This window comes from Thermobia domestica, chromosome 3 (assembly GCF_964235325.1).
Source record: "Thermobia domestica chromosome 3, izTheDome1.hap1.1, whole genome shotgun sequence".
Lineage (NCBI taxonomy): Eukaryota > Metazoa > Arthropoda > Insecta > Zygentoma > Lepismatidae > Thermobia > Thermobia domestica.
In genome coordinates this window covers 351,779,745-351,797,652 of record NC_137456.1, presented here as the reverse complement: position 1 = coordinate 351,797,652, position 17,908 = coordinate 351,779,745, and the positions used below count along the sequence as shown (strand labels likewise).

The 17,908-nt window shown below is 35.3% G+C and overlaps 2 protein-coding genes across 2 annotated transcripts in view; one reads left to right on the top strand and one right to left on the bottom strand.

Moving 5' to 3' along the window:
• Positions 1–17,908, top strand: part of LOC145681306 (uncharacterized protein C11orf42-like) — a 130,239-nt gene that overhangs the window by 78,255 nt on the left and 34,076 nt on the right. The window lies entirely within an intron of this gene.
• Positions 1–17,908, bottom strand: part of LOC145682084 (uncharacterized) — a 31,282-nt gene that overhangs the window by 12,019 nt on the left and 1,355 nt on the right. Inside the window, exons 2-3 of the mRNA XM_081753679.1 lie at positions 11,371–11,585; positions 2,228–2,461 (exon numbers count right to left, since the gene is read on the bottom strand). Coding sequence (XP_081609805.1) covers positions 2,228–2,461; positions 11,371–11,585 — 449 coding nt within the window. The remainder of the gene's footprint in view (positions 1–2,227; positions 2,462–11,370; positions 11,586–17,908) is intronic.

Here is a 17,908-nt window from a genome sequence, read left to right as displayed (position 1 = left end):
AAATACTTTCAATCTATGTTCTTCCCTCAGAGTAAGCGATCCTATTTGGCAACCGTACATAACAACATGCATGATTATCGTTTTATATATTTTAAGCTTCAAATTCATCAACAAAATTCGCGACGACAAAAGATTTTGAACTGAATAATAACACGAATTCCCTGCTTTTAGTCGACATTTAATTTCTTTGTGGATATGATTTTCGGCTGTTAATATTGAGCCTAGATATTTGAAAGTATCCACTTTATCAAAAGTATTATTTAATATTTTAACGCATCCATAATTTGCCGTATTACGGTCCCGACGCACTTCCATGTATTTACTTTTCTCTGCGTTTAGTTCTAAACCCATGTCCCTGCAAGCGTTTAATAAGACCTCTGCATTTCCTTCTATTATTCTCCTATCATCTATTAAATTTACATCATCAGCATACGCCATAACTTGGAGAATGCTATTTAACTCTAGACCCTGGTTCCTGTCTTTCATTTTCCTTTAATTTAAGATTTGATTTGATTTAAGAAAATACTAAGCAATAAAAGTGCTAAAAGAGGTCTAAAATTAAATGTTTATACTTGAAAAGTTACATTAGTATTACAGTACTCTATTGTTAAAATGACTCTTCCACATTTAGGAAGTTATAGAAAGTATTCATAATGTTGACTGTGCAATATATAATGTTCGCCTTGAATTCAGTAGTTACGCTTCTGAACAAATACAATACTGGACTTGATGACTTTAGTACTTGTAGTTCAGACACAACATGGAGAAGGTTACTTTATTAAACTAGGAGATATAGGTAGGCCTACGTTTTCCATTCAGAATAGGTCAAATTCACCCAAGTAGTGTGAAGGGGCTTAAATGAGAAAAGATCTATTGTTTGAAGTAAGATCTGAATCATAATTTAGGTTTTATTCAAGGGTTCATAAACTGGAATAATCTTGATAAACAACACTCTGAGGACTGAAAGCGTGAATACGCTTACAGAAAGCAGGATCATAAGAAACGTACAAGCTGCATGGCTACGAAGCAGTACGCGGTCTACGACAGAAGGAAGAAATGAAATAATAAAGACGAAATTAGAGGCTGTGAGATTATACTATTTATACATTTTTAGTTACACATAATTTTATTTGGAGATTATCGAAATGAGATGAAGACTTGGCCTCCGAGACCGAGATCCAGACAATTATCTGTTGATTGAGACGAAACCGCGACTGAGACGACGATTTTCTACTTGAGACGAGACCGAGATCGCTATCTCTCTCAAGATGATACCTAGACTGTATGCAATATCGTCTCGATTTCATTCCTTGTCGGGTCGTACATAGGGATATCACATGTGCTAACCACTCATCTATTTTAACTTCCCTCAATAACTTTAGATCATAATCATAAGTTCATAACATTTTTTTAATATAAATATTTTGATTAATTATGGTAATGCACATATGAGGCATGAGTAAGTACCGGAAAGTAAGTATCATTTTGAAAAAAAAAATATTACTAAAACAGGTTCGTTTAAGTCAAATTTATTTTTACATGAAAGAGCACACCTTAAACTATTTTTCGACATAATTTCCGCCAATATTCAAGCACTTGTCCAAACCTCCTTCAACGAAACATCCAACCATTGTCCGGCAAGTATGCACCATTTCGTTTAAACGCCACTGCTGCGCTAGTGTAGGCGCTCCACGCATGCGCACTAGTTTCACTGGTTCATTGCGTCTGCACAGACGCCAGTACGGTTGAGATCATTTACAATGTTTAAAACAATTGCTGAACCCGCCGACTGTGAGATTCATTTTGTTATCCGGTTTTTGAATGCAAGGAACGTTGCGCCGACCGAAATTCCACGTCAAATTGTACAGACTTTCAGTGAAAATGCAATGAGTGATGGATGATGGGAAAGTGGGTGGGGCAGTAAGTGAGCTCGGAGGTAAGCGCTTTGAAAGTGACGACGACGAAAAAACGCTGTGAATTATGGTTGTCTTCACTGGCGGATGTTTCTTTGAGGAAGGTTTGGACTAGTTGGTGACTCGCTCTGACAAGTGTTTGAACATTACTGAAAACTATGTCGAAAATTAGTTTAAGGTATGCTCTTTCATGTAAACGTAAATTTGGCTTGAACAAACCTATTTTGGTATTTTTTTTTTTTCAAAAGGGTACTTACCTTCCGGACACGCTTCGTATTATGAATTAAAGTCATGATCTTCTGTAGAGTACTTACATGAAGGTCAAAAGCAACAAATATCATTGAGTAAAGAAGTTGTGCTTTTCCAGAATTGATAAATATTTCCAGTAACTTAGACAGTCTTAGCAGCGTCACAAGTCCTGATATGTTATCACTCTCATCGAGCCCTGTTTTATGATTTTGCATATGAGCACCAACAACAATTATTCTGTCTCTTGAAGTATTCCAGTGTTTTCCATGGAACTCCAGAATTAAGTTCTCTCCCCTTACCTGTAATCAAACAAATAAAAGATACGTTGTTATAACAAGTTTATTGCTAATACATTTTCTAAAAGCTATTAGGCCATTTAGACACGATCATATTGTCCATCATATTAAACTAAAAATTGAACGCATACGTGCAGAGTTTAATGAAATTTTGGGGTTACATACAACATTTGATAACAATTTTCTATTTCCATCCAACGTTGTTTTTAAGAAAACAAACGAAAGGAACAGTGTAGTAGCACTAACACCTTTAGTATCACTTTTAGATTGAAATACACACGCTCATCACGTTTGCTCCCGGTGGCATAGAATTATCCGAGTGGTGGCTCTCAAGTAATAATAATTAAGCTCATGAAAACCCATTATCAGAATTTTTATTTCATGAAAACTATTCTCAGCGTTTTAGCACAAAGTGAAATTTGTTTCGAGAGATTAAGATTGTGAAATGCGTGCTAGCGTAGGGCTGCATGTAATCCATATGCATTGAATTCAGTTGAGTTAAGTGTGGGATTGGCGTCCTGTTCACTAGCAAGGCCATATAAGATATGGACTTCGTAGGTTAACGTGGAGTACGAACTGTCGCCAGGATTCGAACGCGGGTCTCCTGCGCCGAAGACGTGTAAGCTAACTATAGAGCCACAAGGGAACTCTTTCCCTAAGCACCAAATTTTCTTACTTCACTTTGTTGCATTGTAGTTATAAGTAGAGGTTCCTCAATTTATAAATAAGTCTATGGAATTATTTATCTAAACAAACAATCGAGTAAAGGAATATTAACAAGTGAAGAACGAGTTTTTTTTAAATATATACAAAATCTAAATAATATTCATCTAACTTCTTACTTAACATTTATATGGAAGAAGAATCAATTTCAATATCTAATGGAATAAAGACAAAAGAATTTGTGTCCCCAGCAGACCTGCAACTAAGGTTTGTATCATCCGGGGCAAACACGAAATTCGCCTTCTCTGCCCAGGTTTAGTAAGATAAGTATTATTTAGTTATATTATTGCGCTATAAATAAAACTAATGTTATGTCGCTTTGTAATTATTCTAATTTAAAACATTTAAACCACCGAATTGTATTACCTTCGTCATGCCCTTCAAAAAGTTTTAAAAAATAATTTTGTACACAAGATTTAGTTTAAAAATAAGAAACCAGTACAAAATAAAACAGAATAAGTTTGCAACATTATAAAGTTACCTTTAAAATAAAACATTTAGAAGGTAAGGAGAGTAAAGTGGTGGAATGCCGATCGGTGAGGTAATTCCGATCATTAAATTACTCAAAAGTGACATGACTTGGTAACCCAGAATATGCTCGTCTTGAGGGGAGGTCACAAAGCACTCACGAACGGGAAGAAGAACATTTCTTCAGTTGTTCTCTGCAAGTGATTTCGACATTTCTGTTATCTTGCTTTTCCTTGTGTAGTATGTATTTGTTATGTTTCTAACAGTCTCAAGACCTACAATATTTTATAATATGTTCTTTTAGCAAATTATTGCTGTATGATTCACCCTGTGTATTTGAACATTTAGCTTGCATGGCTTTGTTTAATATAAAATGGCGAGTCGGGGTACTTCGATCAGAGCTGATCGGACTTGCACTTAAGTGATCGGAATGCCCCGATGTGTAAAAATGTAACTACGATACGTAGAATATTTTAAATTGCGGTAGAGAGTGATAGTACTACGTAATTTCTACTACATATATAGGGTGGCATAAAAGTACGTATACGCCCCTGCATTCATCAAATATAACATTCAAGATTATAGGTTTTTTGCTTCGGCTCTTCCGAGCTTAAGCTATAAGTAAAAAGACAATAAGAACAAATAATAAAGAAACTAAGTCTACCTGATGGATAACAATAAGAAAAGCAATGAGTTGATCAGTATGACTGTATACCTACTTCTGGGCCACCCTGTATAAGTCCAATTCTTCTCAACAGTGTCGAGGAAACCCCTGCCCTATATAACGAAGCTTTCTTGAAAGTTGAAAATATGTAAACAGTTGTCCATGGCTTCCAGAAAACAGGAATTTATCCATTGAATAGAAATATGTTTGCAGATGAAGATTTCCTCCACACTAACTTTGGAGCAAGAGTTTCTAGTGAACACAATCGACCTACTACTGAAACATCGGTAAATATCCAATCTTCGAATTCCGCTTCAGAGCCTAGTCTTAACAAACGAGATTTACCTAAAACTCAGAACTATTCATGTCGAACTGATGCTTTCCAACAAGATAGTTTTGTGGGTTCTTCCAAACAAGGTGATCATGAAATCAGTGACAACCAAACAACGAGTAATATTGTTTCCGCAAGCGTATTTTTCCTTTTACGACATTGTTTCTCTCCCTGTTGTGAACCTACAGCACAACAGTGCTTGCACACGGCAAAGAAAGTCGAAAGTGCGTTCCCAAATATTAACAAATATCCACATAAAAAGCATTTGATGCTATGAAAGAACACAAAAGGGAAAAGATTTTTAAAAAAAGTTACAATCAATCGAAAAATCTGCAGGAAACGTTTCAGCTCGAGCAGTTCTGAAGATGATGGTGTCCTTGGATACGTTAATCATGAGGTTGAAATTAAGAATTTACTTCCGTAGTTTAAAGTTTAAAGATGTAATTCTTGGTAAATGTGACATCTGTGCTTTATGCAGTGATAGAGGACGAAATCAAGAACTTTGCTGTAATTGCAATGCATGCAGTAATTGGACTCATGCGGAATGCAGTGGAAGTGGTTCCGATTTTAATTACATTTTTTGATTTTTGTAAATAGCACGACCACGGGAACAGATTCTTTTACCAGAAAAAAAAACTTCTGAAGTAGCATAAATGTTAATGGTATCTATTTTTAAATCATTTCTCTGTGAATTACAATCTTAAAATAATTCGAATTACAAAAAAGTGTAAAAGATAAAGAACCAGGGATTTATTTGTAGCCAGGGAAGTCTGGGAATTTCCCCCTTGTAAGTTTTAACTTCCCTGTCTCTAGATTCAATTCAGTCTTCCCAGCCTGGGAAGATATTTTCCCCCCTTTCTTAGGCTATACAATCTGTTTTAAAGTACAATAATTCAGCTGGTAGCTTCTAAAGTGAATTGGTAGCTTGGTTGACGAGCACATTTTGAAAAGAACAGAAGGAAATGGATATTAGAGGATATTTTAATAAAAGAAAGGATCCTGATGATGAAAAGGCAAGTAATTTCGGCACACAAGCTAAGAGGCTTTCTGAAGATAGCCGAAACCACATTGCAGACATCTCATCAGATAGATGAAAACAACTCTGGGACTAGTGTTAATAACGGAGAGGTTATTTCTGGTCCCAGTGGCTTGTTCCCTTTCATATATGATTAAGAACAATTTGCGAGCTGGAAAATTAAACGTACGTGGTTAGGTACTAAACAAAATACTGATGACATTCACGTTGTGTGTACTAGGCCTATATGTGCTTCCATTCGTGAACTCAGTATTCATACAGAAAGAAGACTAAGTGTACAAAGTGTAGTGTGGAACGGTGTTACTGCAAAACGTCAAAGAAACTTCTTGATAAAACCTATAACCACGAAAAGTCTATTGCACACCACAAATGTTTGTCAATATGTGAACAAAGGGATAGGGAAAAAATAAAGATTTCAAAGTCAAATGCAGAAGACAGGTGGAAAATGGTGAATGAAATCCGTGTTAAAAAGATAGGTGAGATATTTAGAACTGCCATGTTATTGCCAAAATTCGTCTTTTGTTTACCGTGCACCTATATCTTATTAAATTGCAAGAAATAAATGGAATGGACCTCAGACAAGTTCTTTACTCCAATGTTACGTGTGCAAATATTATTGACTTTGTAGATGCAGAAATAAACTAAAACTGGCCGAGTATCTTGGTAATTCCGATGAACCCTTCGCGCTAATGATAGACGAATCCTGCAGTGTGTCTCATAAATTTGTTCTCATTGTGTATATCCGCTCTGTAGTTAATCAAGTGTGCAGCAATATATTTTTGGGTTTATTAGAGCTCCAAAACAATATTACGAGAAAAACTTATAGCAGATTTTACTGATGGCGCAAGTAGCATACAAGGCGAAATAAATGATGCTGTGTTTTTACTGCAGCGAGAATTAGACAGCAATTTATTCGTGTTTCATTGCATGAGTCATAAGCTGGAACTGGCTGTTCACAACGGTGTTAATACAATTCGAGATATGTTTCATTTTTAAAACTTTGTAGAGCGGTTATACAGTGTTTACTCAATGTCCCCGAAAAACTGGCGAGAAATGGATTAATATCAGAAGAAGTAGGTATTCGCTTCTCTAAGCTTTTGATATACGGTGGTTAGGCTCCTCTTATCATTCAGTAGAAGCATTGTGGAAGTTCTACCCTGCGCTAGTGGAACACTTTCGAGAAGCTTCTGCAAGTTTGCAGAGAAGTTTCAGCAGCGTGCAATATTTTCGGGCATGTACATAAAACTCACTAACGAGGAAGGTCCATAAACCGTGAGAGTTGAATTTTGATGAAAATTAGTGACAAGATTCAGTTCGAGTTGCTAAGTAACATAGTAATAGTCACTCGATATGCAAACGCTTCGTTGAGCTGCTACACCGACGCCATCTTGAAATCCTGTAGGCAATGTGCAAGAATACCCTTTTAGCACAAAAATAAAAAAGCTTTTGATATATCTGACTTCAGTATTGTAAACCAAGGTAGATCATCTATATGTGAGAGTACTTCCAGTGCATGATCGCCATCTTGAAAGGCGCCATATTGAATCGCCGTCAAATATGATAAATGGCAAGGGGGTCATGTGGGGTATCCAATAGCACTGGAATTTACTCCTGAATCCATTTCCGTAACCAAAGTTTATATATCTGTTTTCACTTCAGAGTTAAGAGCTCTCTCGCTCACAGGAACATATAAAAACTGAGCAAGTAAAATTTGTGTTATAAAATGCGGTCGTGCGAACACTTGCATGATTTTAACTAATACAGTAGTAGTCACTTGATCTGCAATAACCCCTATAGATCTTGAGACTAGTGAGAGATATCGTTAATTAAATTGAAATGTCTGTAGTGAAAAATGAAATAGCAGCACTGTAACAAATTATACCTATTTCAAAGTGCGCTATATATATGAGTCTGTGTGTGTTGCGATTATGCATAGCATTTAAATGCTATAATATAAGTTAGGTGCAACGGCACATATGATTTTACAAGAATATTTCTGGAAGTTATTAGAAAATTAATAGAAAAATAATAGAAAAATAATATAAACTATTGTTCATAAGCAAATATTAACCTACTAACCTTTTGCTCTTCAGTTGTGATGATGGAGATCCAAAAACGTAGTGATTAGCACACAGCATTATGGAGCAGTGTAAACACTTAACAAATGCACTTTCGTCACAATCTTCATGACCACAGACACAATTTTCTACTAGTATTCAGAACATTTGTAAATGAACCAACTATTGCTCCTGTTACGTACTCACATTTCTGCCATGCATATGCAAGCATGTCCTTTAGGAGTGGCGCACAAAATTGATGATACACAACAGAATGCATTTTCTTTATGAAAATTCTGCCATATAACTTATACACCGAACAAGTGAACACCTGCTACAATCAATTATTTATCACAGTTTTGATATGAAAACTAGTCTTGCCCTTATTATAAGCAAGCGTTTTATCGTTAAAGGTGGAAAGATGCAGATATTTAATTATTTAATATTGAAGGGAAAAGCAAGAAAGAGGCTTGTTTTATGGATTGCAACTTGGAATTGAATCTTGTAATAACCTTTACTGCCACATATTCTTAGCAAGTGTGCAGTGCATGCATTCTCTTATCACTAATAGCAGAACAGACAAAAGAAAAGTGAATTCAAAGTTTCCAGGTGTATCTTCTAAGAGTTGGCTGTGAACTGATAATTTAAATCTCCTTCATTGTTCAATGCGGCAGCAATAAATCGATTGTATTTAGAGAAACTGTCAATAAATACATTAAAGTATTTTAACTTCGTAATATACATGGTAAATTATAGGTTGTCAATTATGAGTATTGGAAAAGAATGCAATATTCTGCAACAATAATGGTCTTTGCGTAAGGTTTCTAGATTGGAGAAGAAAACTTAACACACTATAATGGACCACATAAAATTGCCTAAAATAGATTTTTGGTTTGATACAATTCAACGTCCCACACGCCTGCTACGCTAAAGGAGACGTGGACCTACTGATTATAGTGGAATCCGAACCAATTTGGTCGTTCAATTAATATGTATCCGTTTATATCATTTTTCTAATATATATCCGAACAATCCCTTTGGTATTCTCTGCTTGTCAGTACTATCAGGCATGTGTTTCATCGACCAGCAGTCTATTCCATCGCACTTTGAAATAGGTATAACTTGTAGCATGCAGATATTCCATTTTTCACTACAGGCATTTCAATTTAATTAACGATATCTCTCACTAGTCTCAAGATCTGATAGGTATAGTGGCTATTGTAGATCAAGTGACTACTACTCGTGCAAGTGTTCGCACGACCGCATTTTATAACACAAATTTTACTTGCTCAGTTTTTATATGTTCCTGTGAGCGAGAGAGCTCTTAACTCTGAAGTGAAAACAGATATGTAAACTTTGGTTACGGAAATGGATTCAGGAGTAAATTCCAGTGCTATTGGATACCCCACATGACCCCCTTGCCATTTATCATATTTGACGGCGATTCAATATGGCGCCTTTCAAGATGGCGGTCATGCACTGGAAGTACTCTCGCATATAGATGATCTACCTTGGTTTACAATACTAAAGTCAGATCTATCAACAGCTTTTTTATTTTTGTGCTAAAAGGGTATTCTTGCACATTGCCTACAGGATTTCAAGATGGCGTCGGTGTAGCAGCTCAACGAAGCATTTGCGCATCGAGTGACTATTACTACGTTACTTAGCATCTCGAACTGAATCTTGTCACAAATTTTCATCAAAATTCAACTCTCACGGTTTATGGACCTTCCTCGTAAGTGGAATTTTGTTTATGAAATTTCCATGATCCAAGATGCGCTGGAATCTCTACACATGCTTAGCCTGTTTCTACAATAGAGGTCAGCATCCTTGTACAGGCGACAAGTAGAAATGGAATAACTGTAAGAGTTCTGGAAGCGTTGAAAGAAAAAGACGGCATGTCCATGAAAGATATTACAACGTCAATTTCAAGAAATTATTCAGGTTTATGGAGTCCTACTTGCAAAACCCTCGGAGTTCTCTTCGGAAATACTGGAAAATAAGACTGCAATTCTTTCAGGGTCTAGCAGATAGCATACGGTCTTCCTTTCCTAGCGAAACGTTCAGTCGGGTCGAGGTTTTGCCACAATGCCAAACAGAATATGACCTTCCAGAATACATACTGTCTTTCCACTCGGTATGAACACTAGTTTATTGATCATACTCTCATTTAATAGTGGACACGATTTCTTTTTTTTTCAACATACTGAAACACCTAATAATAAAAACAAAATATACTAATATCGTTTCTTTTCTCTTCTCTTTTATGTTTTTACACAGACCAGTATTTCATTGATAACATTGTTTTTGTTGTTTTTTTTTTTAAAAAAAGATGAGTTCGGTTGACAGTTAAGACAGAGATAAGACAGGCACTTGGAAGCGTCTCAGGTTATATTGCTTTGCTCTTCTGCCCAATGGTGACTCACCAACTTCCTACTTTCATTTCAATTACTTGTATATTTAGTTCCGGATGTAAGCTTATTTTTATATTTTATTAATGAAAAGGAATCTAGAACACCCTTACTTTTGATCTATATAAGTTGAATCATACTTGCAGCCTTATATTATTACCTTATGCAAGAATAAGAAAAATCTAACAGAATGAAACCATATATAACACTCTAATACAACAAGGGGGCCGGGCGGCTCAGTGGTAGAGCGTTCACCTCTGGTGCTTGGGGTCCCGGGTTCGATCCGAGCCCCAGCCAAGTGAATTTTGTGGTGGATAAACACCGTGTGCGTAGGTTTTCTCGGGGTTCTCCCGTTTCCTCCCACTTTCTTCATTCCACCATTTCATTCATTTCTCACGATCACCGTCTTTTTTACCGGCATAATCGTAGGACGTAAAACTCAAAGATTTCATTTCATTTTCTAATACTACAAGTAATGGCTGGTCCTTCGACGCAAAGAAAAAAGGCACTTAACGAAGATTCGAACATGGATCAACTGATTGGTAGATTAGAACGTCACCCACTACGCCACATACTCAGGTGCTTGTTTTCCTGCTATATAGAACATTCAGCTTGTAATTTTTGTTTCTGTTGTCTTACCATATAACAGTTTCTCTGCTTTCCTTGCTTGTCACACTATTCTTGTTATTTGTGGTGTAAATTGCATTTGCTAACGTAATATATTTTGTTGTTTTACCAGAATCTACAGCTTCAAAAGTTTTTAAGGTCAATTATATTGAATGCAATGATCTTCTCATTACTTCCATCGCTTGAAGTGGCAAAAGATGCTATACTGCAAAAACATGCATTTTTTATGTGACAGATAATACAAGCTGAGCAAGTGTGCACCCTACATGTTATCAACACAAAACAAGGAACAACAAATAATATTCTGTTTGTCATTGCTGACTGGGCACCCCAACACATTAATATTCGGTTGGGTGCTGAGGACTGACGAAAAGTGGGTCCACTCTGACTCTCTCAAACGCACAACTCTCTCCCTCAAACCTCAAGACCACCTTTGTACCCATGCAAGATCATGCTCTGTGTCTGGTGAACTAGTCGCCAAGTAGTCCTATCACTGTGGACCTGTACTTGCAACAGTTGCAATAGATAGTAAAGAAATGAGACAAAACATGAAAAAATACGAAGCAATACACTTATGATAGAATGGTATACTTACTATTTGAGAAGAGTATTTACTGAATACCCTACTCTCGAATTCTTGTCTTCTCATGGATGCCTGTGGAACTTCTTTTGAAGTATTTTGAAAGTGTATAGTGACCACATCCTTAATACGTTCTCCTCCCTCATTCACTAACGGCAAACTCCTCAGTTGGGGAAACAAATCCTCTGATATATTAAAATGGCCTTCACCCAATGAGAAAAGCAATTGGCCTATATTAAGAACAAAATAATAATATTATAAAAATTTATGTTTATTTCTTTAGTTATATCAGACATCTCAATACAGTTTATGCCATTTTACACTGAACACAGTACAGAACGTTCAAAATGTCAAGTAACCTTTCCGAGTTAATTTGCCTTCTCCTTCAGAAAAACTATGGTTTACCTATCAAGGGTGATCCACACACGATGCCGTTCCCCTGCCATGACTGCGACTATTGACACATACCATGCCATGTCGCTGCTCTTTCCATATCATTTTCCCAGATGGATTGCAAGGAGGATGACGTTGTTCGTGTCGCTTCGTGTGCACCGAAGAAAGCCGAAGTATTGCGACCGACGAGCCACGACCGTTTCTCTTCAGGGCGCCCTATCGAGGCACGCCACAGGCACGGTATATCGAGTGTGAATTGAAAAAAAAAAAGACAACCAAATGAATTTTCAATGTCAAGAGTCTGAAGAAACTTCTTGGATCACGACATGGGAACGGCACATTATGTGTGAATTAACCTTACTATTGTTCCCTCGGACGATTGATATCACACTCGTACCTTGTATGACCTCCGGATATAGCACCTTCGATCTTTTGGTTTTATGAATGTACCTCGGGGATGCCGTTGTTATTAATCAGTGGCGGATCCGGGAGGGCGATTGGGGCGATCTCCCCCCCCCCCCGAGAAGAGGAAACTTTCTTATTTCATACATATAAATAAAACTCATGCCAGAGTTTGAAGCTGTTAAAAGTAGCTCTAAGTAACAGTATGACAACCCCCCCAGAAGTCGGTCCTGGATCCGCCCCTGTTATTAATTATACATGTAATACTTTGGATTTGAAAGTGAAAATTCACAAGTATATCTATGATCCATTTTATGACAGACATGGCAAAAAGTTTTCAAGAACATGTTTAAACGTGTCTATTGGTATGAAGCAAAGAACAGGTACTAATCTCAGTACTTACTTTTAAAATAAAGGTTCAGTGACGTTTCGAACATCCGATAGGCTAAGAAAGTTTAACTGTATTGAATTCCCGCACTATCTTTTTTTTTTAGGCGATTGATTAATACAAATAATTACTCTTCTATTTTTTTAAAAAAATTACCTAGATTTTTAATGCTTGACTTCACTGATTTTCTTCTTGGAATCTAATTACAATATTCCTTAGTTTGTGAAAATTAATTTTGTTGAACATTATTTTCATATACAGCGTGTCTCAAAAGTCTACTGGCATAGGGTAACTCTGTTATTATCATATTTACAAGGAAATATAAGAGGAAAAACCGTCTCCAAATATGACGTTTTCAATCTAAAGTAAAGGATTTTTTTTAAAGTCTAACGAGCCGTTTGGGCTGTACACTCTTTATGCGCCCAATGTTAAATGAAAATGCAATGTTTTCATTTACAGGGAAATGGGTATTATGTAAGAGTATGGTGAATGGGGTCGTGTTTGAAATGGGAGCTGGCCATCGACACGTAGCGTAAAACACAGCAACTTCATTCACTTATGTTTGAGTCCAGGTAGATGGCAACGTTACATTTTTAACATTGGCTGCATAAAGAGTGTACAGCCCAATGGCTTGTCCGATTTTTTAAAAAAATCCTTCACTTTAGATTGAAAACATCATATTTGGAGATTGTTTTCCCTCTTACATTTTGTTGTTACTCTGATAATAACAAGAGTCACCCTATGTGAAGGGACTTTTGAGACACCCTGTATAATAATCAAAATTAATTTATGTAATATGTAGACTTCGGATTTTTGCATATTTGCATGTTTTTTTCCTAATGTAATATTGATATGCTTTTTAAACAGAAATTCGTTTCAACTGTTTTGGGGTAAAATAGTAGAGTTTTATAGTGCATATATTTGCATATTTCGGAGGTTAATGCATGTTTATGTCGTTATTGCATATAAATGCATATTTAAAGAAATGACCAAATTCATAATTTTTTGTGTATCGTACAATTACTTTCTTCATAAATGGAATTCCAAGTTTCTAATGTAAATAAACTCAAAACCTTGGAATTGTTCATTGTTCTCGGTTTCGAATATCTTCCAAGGTCATGTAAAAGTAGAATAAGAAAGTGGTGAGTGATTCATCCTCCCGGCAATGATGCATCATTGTCACTTTTTTTTAGAAGATATAAATAACGGTGTCAAATAACCTACAACAAAATATCCACGTCACTCATCTCGGAAGTCAAAGTTGCTACCGTAGTGTGTGTGGATTTGAAATTGTGTGGTCCTGTGGCAGAACAAAAATACCGAAAGAAAAATCTTCTAGAAGTTATCTCCTGACACAGGGTCCATTTAGTTGCAGTGCAACATCTTCAAATTGTATTTTAACTACCTCAGAATTTTGTCCAATTTTTGTCCAACCTAGAACAAATTTTGTACGATTCAAATTAACAAAGGAGAACATTTCAAAATTTGGGCCACTTTGATCACCTGTAGTGCGACATCTTCAAATCTGAAATTTAACTATCTCAGAATTTTGTTCATTTTTGCCCAGCCATGATTTTTTTGTAGAATTCAAGTAAACGAGGGAGGGCAATTTAAAAATTTGGCCACTTTGATGACCTGTAGTGCGAGATCTTCAAATTCGAAATTTAACTAGCTCCAATTTTGTCCAATTTTCGTTTATTTTTGTTCAACCAAGAAAAAAAATTGAAAATTCAAATAAATGAGGGAGGGCCATTTAAAAATGTGGCCACTTTGATGACCTGTAGTGCGACATCTTCAAATCTGAAATTTAACTACTTCAGAATTTTGTCCATTTATGTCCACCGAAGATTTTTTTTTTGTAAAATTCAAGTAGAAAGGGAGGACCATTTCAAAATTTGGCCACTTCGATCACCGTAGTGAAAGATCTTCAAATTTAAAATTTAACTAGCTCACAATTTTGTCCAATTTTCGTCTATTTTTGTTTACCCAAGAAAAATGTTTGTACCACTCAAATAAATGAGGGAGGCCTATTTCAAGATTTGGCCACTTCAATCACCTCTAGTGCGACACGTTCAAAATCTGAATTTTAAATAGCTCATAATTTTGTCTGATTTTAGTACCTTTTTGTACCACCAAGAAAACTTATGTAAAATGGAAATAAACGAGGAAGTTCCATTTGAAATTTTGGCCACATCGATCAGTGTGACATGCTCAAGTTCGTTTTAACAAGTTTAGAATTTTGTCCAATTCTTGTACCACAAGCAAAACATTTTGTACCATCCAAATAAACGACGAAGGTCAATTCAAAATTTGGATACTTCGATCACATGTAGTGTGACATTTTCAAATTCGAATTATAATTAGCTCAGGATTTTGTCAATTTTTGTACATTTTTGTACCACCAAGAAAAATTTTGGCCACTTGGTTCACCAGTAGTGTAAAATCTTTAAATTCTAATTCTTACTAGCTTAGAATTTTCACTGTTTTTTGTAGAGTTTTGTACTATCAAGCTAGTTAAAGTTCAAATTTGAAATGTCTCACTACAAGTGAACGAAGTGGCCAAATTTTTAAATGTCCGTCCTTGGTTTATTTGAAAGATACCAAATTATTCCTCGTGGTAAAAAAAAATGTTCAAATATTCAACAAAATTCTGAGCTAATTAAAATTCGAGTTTAAAAATGCCTCATTACAGGTGATCGAAGTGGCGAAATTTTGAAATGAACCTCCCTTGTTCATTTGGATGGCATATATCTCTTCGTTGGTGGTTCAAGAATATTAAAAAATTGGACAAAATTCTAAGCTTGTTAAAATTCAAATTTAAATATGTTGCACTACAGGTGATCAATGTGGCCAAAATTTCAAATGGCCCTCTCTGGTTTATTTCAATTGTAAAAAAAAGTTCTTCGTGGTTCATCAATGTACAAAAACCGGACAAAATTCTGAGCTAGTTAAAATTCGAATTTGGACATGTCGTACGACAGGTGAGCGAAGTGGCCCAAATTTTGAAATGGCCTTCCGTCGTTTATTTAAGTGATACAAAATTTTTCTTGAATGAACAAAAATGGACAAAATTCTGAGATAGTTAAAATTGAAATTTGAAAGTGTAGCACTACAATTAATGAACCCTCTGAAACAATGGATTGAGGTCGAGAGACGTTAACAATTCAAGGAGAAAATATATTTTGCAAAGTGTATGCTAAACAAGTAATATTTTCAAACTAACGATGGTAAGGACTTCTACCCCAAAGAAACCCTTTGGGGGAAGAATGTATTTCTGGAAGGAGTGAACGACCCTTTTGAAAATATACTCTACAATTAATTAAATTATTTGCTTTTCAAAATCTAAAACTTGTCACAGCAGTTACTTTTTGAGATAAGTTTATGAGTTTTCCTTTAAGGAGTTTATGAGATTATTTAAATATAAGCTTGTGTTGCTTTGATATGCACCTCAGTCTCTCGAAACGTAATAACTTTACCTTCTTCCCATTCATGCTCCATGTCTCGCACAAATCAGTTTATTCCATTTAAAGTATCAATATTATACATTATAAATTCTTACTGTTTTAAACGGACAATGTTACGCTAGAAGAAAATATTCTAGGATTAACACATAATTGGATACAAAAAGTAATTTGAAGTGGATTTATTTTCTTTTAAACAAGAACATAAGGTTTTGAATACAGACTTTTAATACAGTAAAAATGCCCCTTACTAAACGGAAATATTTCATGTTCCCATGAATTTAAAGGTAAAAAAGTGTTAAATTCTCTTGATTAGTCGGAACCTGTGTTGCGAACAACGGATGTTAAAATATAATTTTTATTGGAAATTTTCAAATTCCGGAATGCAGCGTTTGGAAAAATTTTAGACATTCTGTGAGAGGTTAGGTATATGAACTACGTTGTCTGTAAAGGTCTTCGTTTACTTGTTACCCTAAACATTTAACCTATAGTCCACCGCCAATTAAGGCCCTAGATACCGTGCAACTTTTTGAACGAAGTGCAATGTGTATAGTAATTTTCAAACCAATAACTATTTCTCTAGCTGTTCTAGAGACATGGAACAAGGAGCATAATGTACACAATAAATCAAAGGGAGTCAAAAGTAGAGGGACGATCGCTGAAAAGGGCATGCATCTACTTTTTGTCTGGGCCTTGGAAAATGTATGTAGGCTTTTTTTTTTTTTTTTTTTTTTTTTGTTCACTGTAAGTTTCATGTGTATGAATTTGTAGCATAACTAAATACTGTAATTTAATACGATATGAATAACATTTTATCTCCCTATGTCCATTATTTATTAATTTTTATTTATTTATTTTGCATAGATCTATCTCTGTTAACTTTAAAATTTTAAGGGAAATTTTTACGAGTCCTGTTTAATTTCGCTAGGCAGGTTTTACTATATGCTAATACCAGAAATGTTTATTTACTTCTCTGGGTATATTTATTCTTTATTCACAAATACATTGCGCATTCTTTTTTTATTTGTATATATATATATACCAAATATATATATATACCAAATATATTCAAGAAGCCGTGGATACTGAAAACATTAAAAGCGAACTTGCGTTTATCAATACTCATTTTAGTTAAATTTCAAAGATCATAACGAGATGAGAAGACCGATGACTAGGACTTTGTAGTGCATTTGAGCTGTTTGATTCAATAACGAAACAGGCTCCGCGAAGACCAATCGGACAAACATTTCTTTCGCGAAAAAAACCTGCCATAAATTTCTTGTCTAATGCAAATAAAGTGTTCCTGGAAACAACGACGCACGAATTACAGATTTATCGGCAAGTAACATTGCATCTTTGAAATACTGCTCCTTAACGACCTGTGACACGGAAGGAACATTTTCGATGTACAGTAATGTTTTGACTAACAAATGCAGGCTTTTACCAGAAAATACCGAAAACTACATAGTTGTCTATTGTACCATGAATGCATCATAGTTGTACACCAAGTATATGCAGTTCAAGTAATACAACTTTTTTCTCTAAAGATAATAAAATTTCTTGTTTAACTTTAGCTTTTGATTGGTGCATATTTATTCTTTTTAGTGCATATTTGCATATTTTCAGTGCATATTTTGGTTATTTTTAGCGCATATTTTGCCGTTTTTTAGTGCATATCAATCCGAAGTCTAATTATAACCTTTAAAAAAATTTATTTCTGATATTAGTAATCATAACCTTCCGTATCGATGAAATAACTAAAACCTTGTAAAGATAAAATATATGTAGGGTCTATATAAAATATTTGATTGCCTAAGGGAATTGTCTAATAAGATGTGCTTAGGGAATTGTCTAATAAGAACATGAAGCATACGATCCCTAGATGAACAGAGAGCTACTACTATTTAGA